The 14,590-nt window shown below is 46.2% G+C and overlaps 1 protein-coding gene across 2 annotated transcripts in view; it reads left to right on the top strand.

Annotated features, from left to right (window-relative positions):
• The window catches only part of SLC24A3 (solute carrier family 24 member 3), a 487,209-nt gene that overhangs the window by 335,908 nt on the left and 136,711 nt on the right, over positions 1-14,590 (top strand). For both annotated transcript variants that reach the window (XM_030310180.1, XM_030310179.1), the window contains exons 4-5: positions 10,877-10,951; positions 14,498-14,582. In XM_030310180.1, coding sequence (XP_030166040.1) covers positions 10,877-10,951; positions 14,498-14,582 — 160 coding nt within the window. The remainder of the gene's footprint in view (positions 1-10,876; positions 10,952-14,497; positions 14,583-14,590) is intronic.

Raw genomic sequence — 14,590 nt, forward strand, 5'->3', positions numbered from 1 at the left:
TTTGGGGAGGGACAGGAGAGAGGTCCGGGCATTTCCTCCGTGCTCCCTCCTGGCTTTCCAGGCTCTGGCTAGTGCTGCTTTCCTCCACCCTGTGAGGAGCCTCATCCCCACTCACGAGGCTGCAGCAACTCGGTCCCCTCCTCTTGTACCTTCAGGCCACCACGAGGGAACAGCTTCTCGAGTTGCTAGGCTCTGGGTGCATTACGTTCTCTGTTGGTTCCCTTGCCCTGCCTGTACTACTACAGGGAAACCCTTCATCAGACTCTCTGCAGTTAAAAAAAGAGTTCTCTCTGGTTAAACCCTTTTGAGTGGCCTTCTGTTTGCTGCTCAAACCCTGACAGAGGCACGAAGCCTCCTCACTATTCTAGACTATTCTGGACACTATTCTGGACTCACTCTCAAGGCGTCCAACTAGGGGCCCATAGAAACAGACCAGGGGACACCTGGACCACCTGTTTCAGGTGCTGATTAGAAATGCAGGTCCTTAGGCCCGAACCCAGGGGCCTGCTAAGAGGATCTTCTGGATGTGGGACTGGGGGAACCTCATTTTGTATGCATTTCCCAGATGATACTGGTACACTTTAAAGCACACAGCAGTTTAGAAACCTGAGTGATTCTTTGTTAATATATTAAATACAGATTCTAGCATCAGGTCTGATAACTATCTATTTTGAAGCAGTGACAAACGTGTATGTGGTCTCTGCAGTGCAGGTGATGTGATATGAAAGGTCTGTGATTTCCACCAGGGCCATATTCCCAGGTCTTGCCAGTGCTGCTGTGGCTTATTGCCTGTATTCTTAGTGGAAGGAAATGCTGAATTTCATTCAGAGACTAGTGAACACAAAGATGCGATTTGTTCTCATCCAGATAAACAAATTGCTGAGTTGTTCTGAGTACTGTCTGGGGGCGGGGGGGGTGAGAGGTTCAGACACCGCAGTTTAAGAACCCCTGTCTCACAGGAGGTCTCCATAGAAGGGGATTTGTGACCTGGCACAGGTTAGAGGAGTAAATGTTCCTTATATAAAGGGCAGGAAGTTCCTTACATGAAGAGACCTCTCTTCCTGAGATGCCATGTGACGTGGTGGTTAGGAGCGCGGACTCAGGAGGCAGGTCCCTGGGTTTAAATCCTGCCTCCGGCACCTACTAGCTGTGTAATCTGACCCAAGTTACTGAAATTGGTTCCCACCAGTGATGCTGGATTAAACCCAGCGTCCTATCTTGTACCATTGTGAGGTCATTGAAGAATGTGTGTCTGGTACCCAGTGAGAGTCCTCTAAGGCCCACGTGTGCATATGCCCCCACCGGGGCATACACCTGCCCCCAGAAGTTTCCCTTAACAAATATTGAGGGGAAATGGCAGTTATTACCCCCACTTTTTTGAGAAACTGACAACCAAAAGAAATAAGTGACTTCCTTAGGGACCTAGGAACCAGTCTCTCAGAGTGGATACCGTGGGAGAGGCTTCTGGGGTAACAGGGATGGGGAGAGACAGACAGAGAAGAACACACAGGGAAACAATGGTTCTTTTCCCACTGAAATCTTTCTCCTGAGATGGCAAATGTCTCATTCCCAAAGCTCCAAAGTAGTCACCCCAGTGCGATGACCTCCAAGAACACTGATCAGCTATTTGGCTATCATGAAATTCAAGTAACATAATTATAGGATGTATGCTAATGGAGCAGGTACATTAACATTCGCATTTCCTTTAGCATTTGAGTTCCTGCAAGAGAAACCTTTTCAGTTGGCAGTGGTTTCAAAGACCTTCACCCTTTTCAGTTGACAGTGGTTTCAAAGACCTTCATGGTGCCAACTGACAAAATGACCCTGGGGTTGGGACTCAGATAGAGTTCCTGTTTTGTGTTGGTCTCAACCTACAGACAGTGATTCTGTCCTCTAGGGGTGCCTGGGGCAGCACCTGGTCCCCAGATACCTGTGGAAAGCCCTCACAGACATTTCCCCAGTGGGAGCCAGTGTCGTGACCTAACTGGCCCTTGTGGGCCTTTTTTCTTTTTAATTTTTATTTAATTATTTTTTTTTATTTACATCCTAGTTAGTTAGCATTTAGTGCAACAATGATTTCAGGAGTAAATTCCTTAATGCCCCTTACCCATTTAGCCCATCCCCCCTCCCACAACCCCTCCAAGTAATCCTCTGTTTGTTCTCCATATTTAAGAGTCTCTTATGACCCTTGTGGGTCTTATTATGAATGTAAAACATCCCTCAGGAATGGCAACAACCATCAGGGAACTTTGGAAAACTAAGATTTTATCACTTAGAGGTTCTGGAGGGTCCATGGTATACCAGAGCCACACAGTGAGGGGCATGGTGAGGGAGCACACACCTGGGGCTCTGTCTTCATTGGAGTTGAGGATGGGATGCCTAGAGTTTCACAGGCTTACTCTCTATTGGTGAATTCGAAGCATAAGAGCGGGAATTAGGATGTGGGAAGAGAGAAGCAGAGTCCCTCATGCAGTAAGTTGTGTAGGTCATCCAGAGCTTTCTAAAGTCGGAACTTCATGGGTGGGGCAGCCTGGCCCCTTATCTAGTTGTGTAGCTGGCAATGTGTTTATTTGAGATAGATGTCTTCGAATTGCATGCCTTTACACTAGTCCCTCCGGATTTTTAGAAAACAGTTGTTTCTATGAGTGGCCCGTCTTGACTGCAAACTGCATTTCATTCTTTTCATGATCTTCCTTAACCCCCTTCATTCTTGGTTTAATTCGGGCTCTGCCAGAAGCATACTCTGAGACCAGGGTTGGAATGCAAGTTGTTATCCAGGGGCAAAGAGAAACATCAGTAGTGCAGTAGGAAGTGGGGCAGAGAAGGGAGGATCACTAATAAAAGATGGGTCATCAAGCTTGCAACAGTGTGGGCACCTGAAGCTTAGTCACCTGGGGAGCCCAAGGAGACAGAGTGGTGGTTTCTCCACTCCAGGGGCAGGGGAGTTGGGGTACAGATACACCAGCTCCCATCAGTCATTGCGAGAGGGCGCCCAGGGCGTGATAATGCCCTAGCACTTCTTGACCACTTTGTGTAAGGGTAAATCAATGCTCTTCGAACAAATCGACGCAGATTCTGATGTTCAAGACACTATGGGGTGTTCTAAATTAATAAGGCCTAAAGAATATGATAGGACCAGGGGGCACATAGTCACCTGCTACATTCCTCTTCCCTGATGCCCTCCCCCCCAAATCCTCTTATACAGAACCCTAGTCTGGCTGGAAGCTCAGAGTCTCCCTCTCTAGTCACTAGGGAGAGTGAGTATTTCCAGGAGAATTACAATTGTAGTGGTGACAGAACCCAGAAGTGACCATGTACGTCAGTCCCACCAAGACATCATGGGGCCATTACATTCAAGCTGTGATGGGGGAGGGGGGTGATTTTTAAAAGAAATACAATTGTTGTTGTTGTATTTTCCAAGTTTACTTGAAGAAACTATCACTTGAAACTATGAAAAATACAGAGACGGGAAAAGAAAAGGAAATCTTTTTTTGGTTAATACTCAAACCATATTCCCCGGGAGGTTTAGAACAATTTCCACCAAGGCCAGAGTTCTATAGATCTTCCTTAGGAATTGATTGTCCAGCACCACCTTCATTGAAATTAAAGACAGCAACGTGAGAGCAGATGATGTAGTAAAAGGAAATTGTCTGTGAAAACCGCTGACTGTAGATGCCACATAAAGCAGCAGGGTTAATGTCGCACTGTTCAGAGACATTTGCCCTCACAATTCAGAAGCCCTTATGTATATTGACATTTCAGCCAGAGACTGTTCACCTCCATTAACCCACAGGCCACGGTGATTTCCTGTTACCTTAGGTGCTTCACAGTTTACTATGGCCAGCATTTCTCTGGTTTTATTAGTCCCAGTCAGCCTTTGAAACCACCTGATGAGATGGTATTTATCTTCCAGAATCCCAGTTTAGTGGCCACTTCCTCTGTGAAGACTTCTCTGGCCCCCTTTGCTAGCCTCGCCTGGCAGAATGAATATCTCCACCCATAATCAGATAGGAAGGCTTGTGGCCACCAGTGGGGGAAACCTGACTAATGGCCATAGAGGCAAATGGGGGTTCATTTTTCATTTTCTCACCCAAGAAGCGGCACAGAGAAAGATGATTCTTGACATTGGATCAGCCCGCGAATGGTATCCTCAGAGCTCTGCCATCCCGTTTGTGCTGCTGTATATCTTCTTGCTTGTTGTCTCATGGTCATATGATGGCTGCTGCTGCCCCAGAGACTACATCCAAGTTGAGAGCTAGAAAAAAAAAGGGTCACTTTGTTGCATCCGTGCCTTCTTCTCATTGGTCCGAGCTGTGTCATAGGATCATGGCTAGTTCCAAGGAGACTAGAAAAGCTGCGCATATTGTCACTCAGAACTTGGAAGTTACTTCTCATTATTGTTGTTTTCACCATGGCTGTTTGTATCATCTTGGCTGTATCTGTTGCCTGTTGCCCTAATAATGCTGTATAACAAATGGCCCGAAAACCTCAGCAACAGGGGCCCCTGGCTGGCTTAGTTGGTAGAGCGTGCGATTTTTGATCTCAGGGTCATGAGTTCAAGCCCCACATTGGGTCTGGAGCCTACTTAAAAAACAACAATTAAAACCTCGGTGACATACAACAGTACACGTTTCTTTAGCTTCTGGGTCTTTTGGGTTCAGCTGAACACTGGGGATCCGTTGACCCATGTCTGGGGTTAGCTGCTTGTCAACTGATATCTGGCAGCCTCTGCTAGGACGAGGGTGACTTGGCTCTGCTCCACATGCCCCTTGTCCTCCTGACCCTGCTCTGCATGTCTCTTGTCCTCCTCCAGCAGGCCCGCTGGGGCACAATCTCACAGCATTATTGTTGTCACATGAGGTGCTTGGTCACGCCCAAGCCCCTTTGCTCCTCTGTGTCCGTGTACCCCCCACAGTACTCCCTCTCATGAGTTAACTCAAGCGGATGGTGTGATTGGTCTCATGTTGAAGGCTATGTGAGGTCAGGAGAGTCACTCAAGGTCACCACAACTTGGAAGTGTCAAGTGTGGGATTTGACACGAGGTCCTTTACTCCATCCTGGGCTTCCTTCAAGGCTCCAGGCTACCTCTCTTTCTAAAGGGGACACCAAAGGCAAGGGAATTAAAAGCAAAAGTGAATTACTGGGACCTTATGAAGATAAAAAGCTTCTGCACAGCAAAGGAAACAACCAACAAAACTAAAAGGCAACCAACGGAATGGGAAAAGATATTTGCAAATGACATATCGGACAAAGGGCTAGTATCTAAAATCTATAAAGAGCTCACCAAACTCCACACCCGAAAAACAAATAACCCAGGGAAGAAATGGGCAGAAAACATGAATAGACACTTCTCTAAAGAAGACATCCAGATGGCCAACAGGCACATGAAAAGATGTTCAGCGTTGCTCCTTATCAGGGAAATACAAATCAAAACCACACTCAGGTATCACCTCACGCCAGTCAGAGTGGCCAAAATGAACAAATCAGGAGACTATAGATGCTGGAGAGGATGTGGAGAAACGGGAACCCTCTTGCACTGTTGGTGGGAATGCAAATTGGTGCAGCCGCTCTGGAAAGCAGTGTGGAGGTTCCTCAGAAAATTAAAAATAGACCTACCCTATGACCCAGCAATAGCACTGCTAGGAATTTACCCAAGGGATACAGGAGTACTGATGCATAGGGACACTTGTACCCCAATGTTCATAGCAGCACTCTCAACAATAGCCAAATTATGGAAAGAGCCTAAATGTCCATCAACTGATGAATGGATAAAGAAATTGTGGTATATATACACAATGGAATACTACGTGGCAATGAGAAAAAATGAAATATGGCCTTTTGTAGCAACGTGGATGGAACTGGAGAGTGTGATGCTAAGTGAAATAAGCCATACAGAGAAAGACAGCTACCATATGGTTTCACTCTTATGTGGATCCTGAGAAACTTAACAGGAACCCATGGGGGAGGGGAAGGAAAAAAAAAAAAAGAGGTTAGAGTGGGAGAGAGCCAAAGCATAAGAGACTGTTAAAAACTGAGAACAAACGGAGGGTTGATGGGGGGTGGGAGGGAGGGGAGGGTGGGTGATGGGTATTGAGGAAGGCACCTTTTGGGATGAGCACTGGGTGTTGTATGGAAACCAATTTGACAATAAATTTCATATATTGAAAAAAAAATAAAAATAAAGGGGACACCAGCTACTCTCTGGGTACCTCCTGCTTGGACTCATTCATTTCATATAAACCAGTTCCCTCATTCTGTGCAGGCCCGCCCTGAGACTGGGTGGATATGAATGTGGGAAGAGCATGGCTGCTGCCCTGAAAAAGAAGAGCAGCCAGGTACATGGACTTAAAACATGGCTCACGGTCCAGGCAGCACATAATCAGTGCCAACGTACAGATTCCCACAGGGAGGGCCCTGATAAGTTCCAAGGGAAGTGAAGGCCCTGTGGTTGTGAGCTTGGAGTTGAAACTGAAACAGACCCCTCCTCTCCTCTCCTCTGCAGACAGCCCTCACTCATCATTTCCGGAAAGCATCCCACATTTGCTTGTTCTGATTGTTGTAGCCAGGCTGGAGGCTCAGATTTCTGGGTGTGCCGCAACACATCCACCATTCCAGGGATCACCTTGAATATTTTTGAGGGGTTAAGTCTGTCTTGTGTTTTTTAGTGCACCTTGTAAAAATAATACTACTGAAAAAGAACGTCACCCAGCAATTCCACATCTGGAAGTCTGTCCTAGAAATGCAAAAGGATATATGAGTAAAGGTGTTCACTGTAGCAGTGTTGATGGTCCATTTATTTATAGAGGAAAGTGGGAAGCCACTAAAAATAAAGAGGTAACTAGGGTTTACTCCTGTTCATGCTGATCACATTGATACATTTATGTAAATGGTATATTTATATAATCAGAATTGAACTTCTAAAATAAAAATAAATAACAAAGAACATCAGTAGCTCTGACTGGCAACCCCCAGAGGTGGCTGGCTGGGATTCTGAAACTGTCCCTCTCTCTCGTGTGGTTGGAGAAGTGAACTTATTAGTGGGCCAAGTGAACATAGAAGGTGTCGATTGGACAGCAGTTCAGGAACGCCCTCTGTGTGGAACTGGCCTCGGCAGGAAGGCTCAGAGAGTCCTGGGGTCACATCCAAGGCCTGCCATTTGCTAGCCGTGTGTCCTTGGATTCGCTACTGTACTCTCAGAGGTATCTGGGACCTGGGGCCAGTAACACCCTGCCTCCCACAGGAGTTAGAGAAATTATGTGAGACAGTCTCTGTAAAGTATCTGGAGTGAGCGTGCCTGGAGTTCCTGGCCCAACATATAGTGGCAAAAATTAATAATATTATTATTAGTCACTATCCCCAATTATAGTATTATATCCTTTGGAAATATAGGAATGGCCAAATTAATACAAAAATGCCTCACTCTAAAACACTCAGGCCAGTTGTACTGATAGTACCATCCATATCAGTAGGCTTCCTGCATCTAAAAGTTGACTTCATACATTTGTTTTGTTCCTTTGTTCTGTTTAGTTTTTGAAACTTATTAGTAGTAGTAATAGAAGACCCATTGTTAGAGCATTTTTAGGTTCACAGCAAAAATGAGCAGAAGGTACTGATTTCCTTATCCTTCCTACTCTGCTACATGCACAGAACCTCCCCCCACCAATACCTTGTTCTATTTTGTTTGCTTTTCCAGTGGGAAACTGATTTCCAGTGGGTAACATGGCAGGAATTAGAGCAGAATTTCTTGTAAGCAAAGTGGCAGGCCAGGAGGTGCTCTGTGGCTGGAAAGGAGCCCCATCGCCTGGCAGACCCCTCCAGATGTCCAGAGGTGCCTTGCCACACAGGGTGCCTGATCGAGGCAGGGGCCTCACACTGCCTTGTGCATGAGAACTAATGTGGCTTTCAGTAACCATCACCCTTGAAATCACAGAGAGCCTGGAAGATCTATTCATTTCCCAACCCATTCCAAGTGTTGATTTGCAATATGTTAGATGAAGTTTCTAGCCTCACGACAGGATCGATACGTAATATTGGAACATAGTCTTAGAAAGATGGTTTATGGACTTGGCTATTTCAGTGAGTTGAGTATGGCAGCTAGAGACAGTTTATTTAGATCTTGGTTAATTCACAAATGTACAATTCTGTATTCCAATTACTACATTTGGCTGTTCTTTCAAAGATAATGATAAAGCCTGCGCATCATTGGATCAGCCAAGCCATACAGCAAAAGAGGGTTTGACTCCACTGAAATTTGGGAGTGTATATTCTGACTCATCCACAAGATGTAAATAAAGCATTAACTTTGTAAAAATTGACATTTTCTTCCCCCCAAATCCACAGACAAATAATTTTGTACAGATTATGAATAGACCAATCAATGAAAGTTATTTTTAAGGTGTCTCTGCATGCCAGACATCCCAGGCTCCTTGGAGATTAGAAAACTATAAGACAGAGTCCTTGCTCTAAAATCTCCACCACCTGCAAAATTCACACAAGAAATACAAATTCAAGGTGGACATATCAGAAAATATAGATAGGAATTATAAAAACAGAGTCATACCAACAGAGGGAAAAACTACTTTAATGTGTGGTCTTACAAACTCTTATATGCAAATATACTTGCACAAGTGTGTGCGTGTGCGTGTGTGTATGCCTTAACGCATGCATAATAACAAAAAAAGATTGTACACATTATTTTATAATATTTCTCATTTAGCAGTGTATAGTAAATGCCTTTTCTTGTCATTAACTGTGGACTTAAATCATCTCTTTTAGCAGGATTTCATCGATTGATGAACCATGGTTTATATAACCCATCTCCTGTGGTATATTGTGTTGGGTTTTGATAATTTATTATAGGCAGCACTTTGGAATGAATATGTTTTCATTCACTCGTCTGATAATTCCACAGAATCAAGTGTTAAGATGTTTTTTAGAATCTTACAGTCTGGTTGGAGAGCCCAAACACCTATGTGTGAAAAGGAAAAATGAGTTCATAAAGAGGGGGAGGGATGGCTAAATTGGTGCCACAGCCAAGAGTCAGAGGCCAGAGAGATCATTTCATGCTCGGGCTGCTACAAAAAGCTTCATGAAGGACAGCTGTAAGTGACAGAAATCCCGTTCAAGTCATCATAAGTGTAAAAGGCATGTTATTAGTTCATGAAATTGGAAAGTCCACCTCGATTTCAGGGGTGAGCTGGGTCCAGATTTCATGGGGTGTCATTGAACACCATTTTGTGCATGTGTCTGTGTGTGTGTGTCTGTGTGTGTGTGTGTGTCAGTCTGTCTGTCCCATCTCTTGGTTGGGCTTCTTACTGTATGAACTACATTCTCCAGCAAGCTCCCTCTGTATGGCAGCTGCCTCCGGACTCAGGCAGTGTTTGTATCTCATAAGCAGAGAGCCCTCCTCTTCCAGCTTCTCTGTCAGTCCCTCATTGGCCCCCTTGCAGACCTTTTTCTCACCCACTACTGCATGACAGAGAATGGGGTGTCCTGGTGGCTAGCCTGGGTCATGTGCCTGTGCCCTGTGCTGACGGGTATGGGGAATGTGTGACTGAAGGTCTGTGCAGTGGAGCAATTCTCAAAAGGAAAAGATGTTGAGAGATCAAAACATGAAAGCATGTCACTGCTGAGGATGCTGGAACTTGAAAGATGAGCAGCTATACCCATTTGATGCTTTGGGCTGCAAGTAACAGGAAAACTCCCAAATCAAACTGGCCGAAATGCCCTATTACAAAATCTGGAGGCAGGTATGCTTTAGTACCACATGCTCAACAACTTGGTAATGCCATGAAGTTGACTCAGGGTCAACTTCCTTTCAAGTCCCATTTCCCTCAATATGGCTGCCAGGGGGCAACCAGGACCCCCAGCCCATAACCAGCGCCAGAGAGTGAAAAATGGATGCCACTGGCAAGGACCATAAAACCTTTCCTACAATTTCATTGGATCAGCCCAGGTCACATGTCCGCTCCTGAACCAGTAGCCATCAGTGGGAAATACTGCACACTGACTGGCCAGTCAGTTCTACTCCTAGAGGAAAGGGTGGGGTCACCTTCCCATGGGTTATGGTGGATATTGGGATGAAATTGGGGTCCCATTAGAAAGGAGTGGAGGATGGATGCTAGGTGGTCAACCAATGATGGAATCCAAATAAAATTTCATCAATTAGAGAGGAAACTTGGGGTTAAATGGGTGATTTATGCCCAGGAGGTTAGAATTCCAGGGTGTTCCCTGGTTTTCGCTGACAGGAAGCAAGATTGTGGAGCCTGTCCTGTAGGAAACAGCAGAGTGAATGACCTCAGTTAGAAGTATTCATGTGTTTATTCCTTCATTGCACATATATTTTTTGAGCACCTGCTATGCGCCAGGCCCTGTGCCCTGTATTAGGGACAAATAAGACAGATAAAGTTCATATCCTTGTGGACTTCTAGTGAGGGAGACAGACAATAAACAAATTAATTTAACATATAATATGTCATGAAAAATCAGGATAAGGTGAATAGAGAGAAATGGGAGGGAGGGGAGTCCAAGGCCTCTTGCTTAGGTTGACATTGAACCAGGGACTTGAAGGACATGATGGAATGAGCCAAGGTCATCTGAGGGAAGTATGTTTGGGGCAGAGGGAACAGCAGGTGCAAAGGCCCTGAGGCAGTCATCCATAGTACATTTGGTGGACAAGGAAGAGAGTGGTAGATGATGAGGTCAGAGAGGAGCGGTGATATCATGGAGGGCCTCCCAAGCACTACAGTTTTTGTACTTTGAGTAAGATGTTGAGTCCATGATGTCAGAGAGTGTTATTGATGTAGAGGGTGTCCAGACCCTCACCCCGTGGCTCTGCTTTGACTCTGACTTTAACCCCTTTTTTCCTCTCTTCCAGGCCATGTACATGTTTTACGCACTGGCCATTGTGTGTGATGACTTCTTTGTCCCCTCCTTGGAAAAGATCTGTGAGGTACGTGCCCTGTATTCTGAGCATGCCTGAGTAGGTCATCTAACAGTGTTGCTCCAGCCTCCTTCAACAAGGTCCTGGGAAACCCTCCTGGCACCCCCGCCCCTGGAGGGGGGAACACCAGGCATCAGCATGCTTCTGAGCAATGAACAGTATTAGCCCAAAAGCTCCAACAGCCTGCTTAAAATGTCAGGGTACCGACCCGTAGTTGGCCTTTAACCCAAACGGCCAGCACTCCCTGCTCCTTTTATTTTTATTTTTTTTTTTGATTAGCAATTTTATTTATTTATTTATTTATTTATTTTTTATATATGAAATTTATTGACAAATTGGTTTCCATTCAACACCCAGTGCTCATCCCAAAAGGTGCCCTACTCAATACCCTGCTCCTTTTAGAGGCAACTCATGGTGCTATTTGTGTTCGACTTTGCCTGTTTTCTTTTCCACTTTTTTAAAGCATATTTATTTATTTTGAGAGAGAAAGAGAGTGCAAGCATGGGAGAGGCAGGGAGAGAGAGAGAGAGAGAGAGAGCAGAGCCTGATACAGGGCTTGAACTCCCAAACTGTGAGATTACGACCTGAGCTGAAGTCAAGAGTCAGATGCTAAACCAGCTGAGCCACCCCGGTGCCCCTTCTTTTCCTCTTTTAAATCCTGCTCCTCCTTTCTCTCTCTGTGCCCCTCATCGTCTTCTCCTCAGTTTCCTTCTGCTCCCATGACTCTCTCTTGTGGGGTCCTCACAGTGTGCTAAATCTTCATCTACACCCCTCCATGACCCTTCCTCTCTGCACATGTACAGAAATGCTCCAAGCAGAGACCCAAAAAGCGAGAAGATGAAAGAACTGGCCACAGAGAAAAGGAAAGGGACTCTGTTCGAAATCAGCCCAGTGAACACCAGGTTGAAGACCAAGTTAAATCCCGTTCATCAGAAGATATTCAGCGTATTTAGAACACTTTCATTCTCTCTCCTCTTTCATTTCCTTGTCTGTTCTGAAATGTAGTTTCCTTTATCTGGAAGCTTTCCACTTTATTTTATTTTTAATTCAGAATCCTGTTTTCAGAAAGGATCTCTCCCAGACACACCTCCCATCTGGGACTCGTTTCTTCATGTCGTTCTCAGATTTTGTCATCCTTCCCCTTCCCTTCCCGCCTGTGTGTCTGATTCATTAGTTCTTGGAGGGGGGGGAGGGAGGGGGGCAGCAGAGGACACAAGTTGCATTTCTGTTAAGTTCCCAGGTGGATGCTGAGGCTGTTGGTCCAGAAACCACACTTTGAGACCAATAACTTAAGTAGCTTCTTCTACATCCTGGAAGTCTCTTTGGTTTTTGTACTGAAAAAATTAAATAAATAAATAAATAAATAAATAAATAAATAAATAAATAAATAAAAGAGAATCTTTCCACAGGAACCCTGGAGGGGCCCTGGGAGTGGTTCCTTTATTTGGTGGAAGTAGAAGGAAATGATAAGGTTGCATCTTAGATGGACAGAGGGCACGTGTGGAAGTCCTTTGTCCAAAGTGATGTAACCGGAATACAGGTCACCTTATGTAGCAGGAGAGGAAGCGCACCTGTAACTGGGGTCATTTGTGATCTCTGAAATACCACCGCTTGGCGCTCTATTCATTATGCACAGAAGAGTAGTCTCTTTCCCACATGACTTTTTTTTTATAGCAGATTTAAGAGCCTGTTCTAGAAATGTACATATTCTTGTCAGAATGTTTTCTACTCAGGAGAGATGAAATCCACAGCACTGGCAAGCACACCCCCTGGGGAAGGAAATGAGATGAAATACAGCATGGCCCTTGCCATCCACGGGCTGTGGGGTGCAGAGCAGCTCCAGGGTGATACAAACCGGGAGTGCTGGAGGAAGTGCTGGGAAGTTGGAAAGTACAGAGAGAGGAAAGGGGAGGGGGAGCTTGATTGGGCCATGGGGGTCAGGAAAGGGCTTGTGCAGGGAGCAGTACTGGAGCAGCCCTTGGAGGGATTTTTCACATTTGGAGGCAACACCTTTCAAGGAAGGATTTGTGCAAAGAAGAGTCTGAGCCCCAGGACCAAGAGAGGAGAGCCCAGGGCTGGAATCGGCACATGGGGAATCCTGAGGAATGTGAGGCTGGGGCATCAATAGTTACCAGGGCTCAGGAGGGAGCTGGGAAGGCTTTTGATGGATAGAGGCATCCAGAGGCAGAAGATCTCGCACCCCTAGCTGATGATTCTAAGCATCCAGAGAGATGTTGCCAGGGCCCAGGTGAATTAGGGATAAAAGAGGGGGAGATGGAAGGAGACCTGGAGGAAGATGCAAACTCAGTGGATGAGAGAGACAGGAACCGGAGGTGAGCTCAAGGTGTGGACTCCACAGTTAATGCCCCAGCAGGGGCTCTGAGCTGGAATGGACACAGCAGTACCAGGCTCAGGCTCATGGCAAGTCTTGGCAGACCACCACGTGGCGTGAGCTCTGTGTTAGGTTACCTTCTGGAACTCCCTGCCTTGGGGACTCACCTGCACCCCTCACAGCCACACCTTTCAGCTTGAGGTATCAGTACCTCCATCTTATACTCTTCTCAGAACCCCATGTGCGGCGGAGCTGTTCAGTCCTGAGCGAGGGATCCCCAGGATTCCAGATCACAGTGCTCCATTAGGGCCCCTACTGCAGCCTGTTGCTGGCCAGTGGAGCCAGTGGCCTAGGCCGAGCCCATGCTGCCCCTCCATGGCTGAGCAGGGAAGTGCAGCTGTCCGTGCCGGTGCGAAGAGGGACTGACTAGCATCTCCTAGCTGGGACCCAAGAGAGAACTGGCTATTTACTGACAGCCAGCCGCTAACATTCTGGGTCATGATGGAATGCAGAAAGGCTAAACCAGCATCTAATATATATTTTTCTTGTCTTCTTGCAAATCACTTTTTGGATTAACAGACAGTGATTGTATAGGACATCTTGGCAGGGTATCATTCTTCCCACCCAGCCTCAACGCCACCCCGCATTCTCCCTACCTCAGGGCTTCAAGACTGCATTAATGATGAAGGATGGGTTTCAGGAGGGTGACCCCTCCACCCCCAAAGCTGCTGTATCCTTCTAGAATCAAGACTTGCAAGCTGATTGCCATGAGCCTCATTTTAGCCCGAGAGAGGCATGGTATTGAAACAAATCAATTTTTTTGCATAAAAATGTGGATTTGGCCATCTCTTAAGCAATAAGGATACTTGGCAACATGGTGGGAGGTGGGTGGCATACCCTTTAGAAAGGAGGCAGATGCCCACCAAACCTCACATCAGCCCACCCTATACCCCCTGTTACTTGCACAGAACTGGGGGCTTCTAGGTTAGAAATTCTTAGATCTTGTCAAGAGCTTTTAACTCACAGAAACATGCAGCCCCCTCCCTCATCCTGTCCCCTTGAGGAGGACGGCCAGAGGAGGTGTGGCCCAGCAGGGGATGTGCAGGAAAGACCAAGCTCAGGATGGATGGGAGGACCTGAGCTTGAGACCTTGGGAGTCATCGGTGGCCTCTGTTCCCAGGGGAATCCCGACTCATCTATGCTTTGTCCTTGCTCCTCTGTAGCGCCTGCACCTCAGTGAAGATGTAGCTGGAGCCACGTTCATGGCAGCAGGGAGTTCGGCCCCAGAGCTGTTCACATCCGTCATAGGTAGGTGA

The sequence above is a fragment of the Lynx canadensis genome, chromosome A3 (assembly GCF_007474595.2).
Source record: "Lynx canadensis isolate LIC74 chromosome A3, mLynCan4.pri.v2, whole genome shotgun sequence".
NCBI classification, from domain to species: Eukaryota; Metazoa; Chordata; class Mammalia; order Carnivora; family Felidae; genus Lynx; species Lynx canadensis.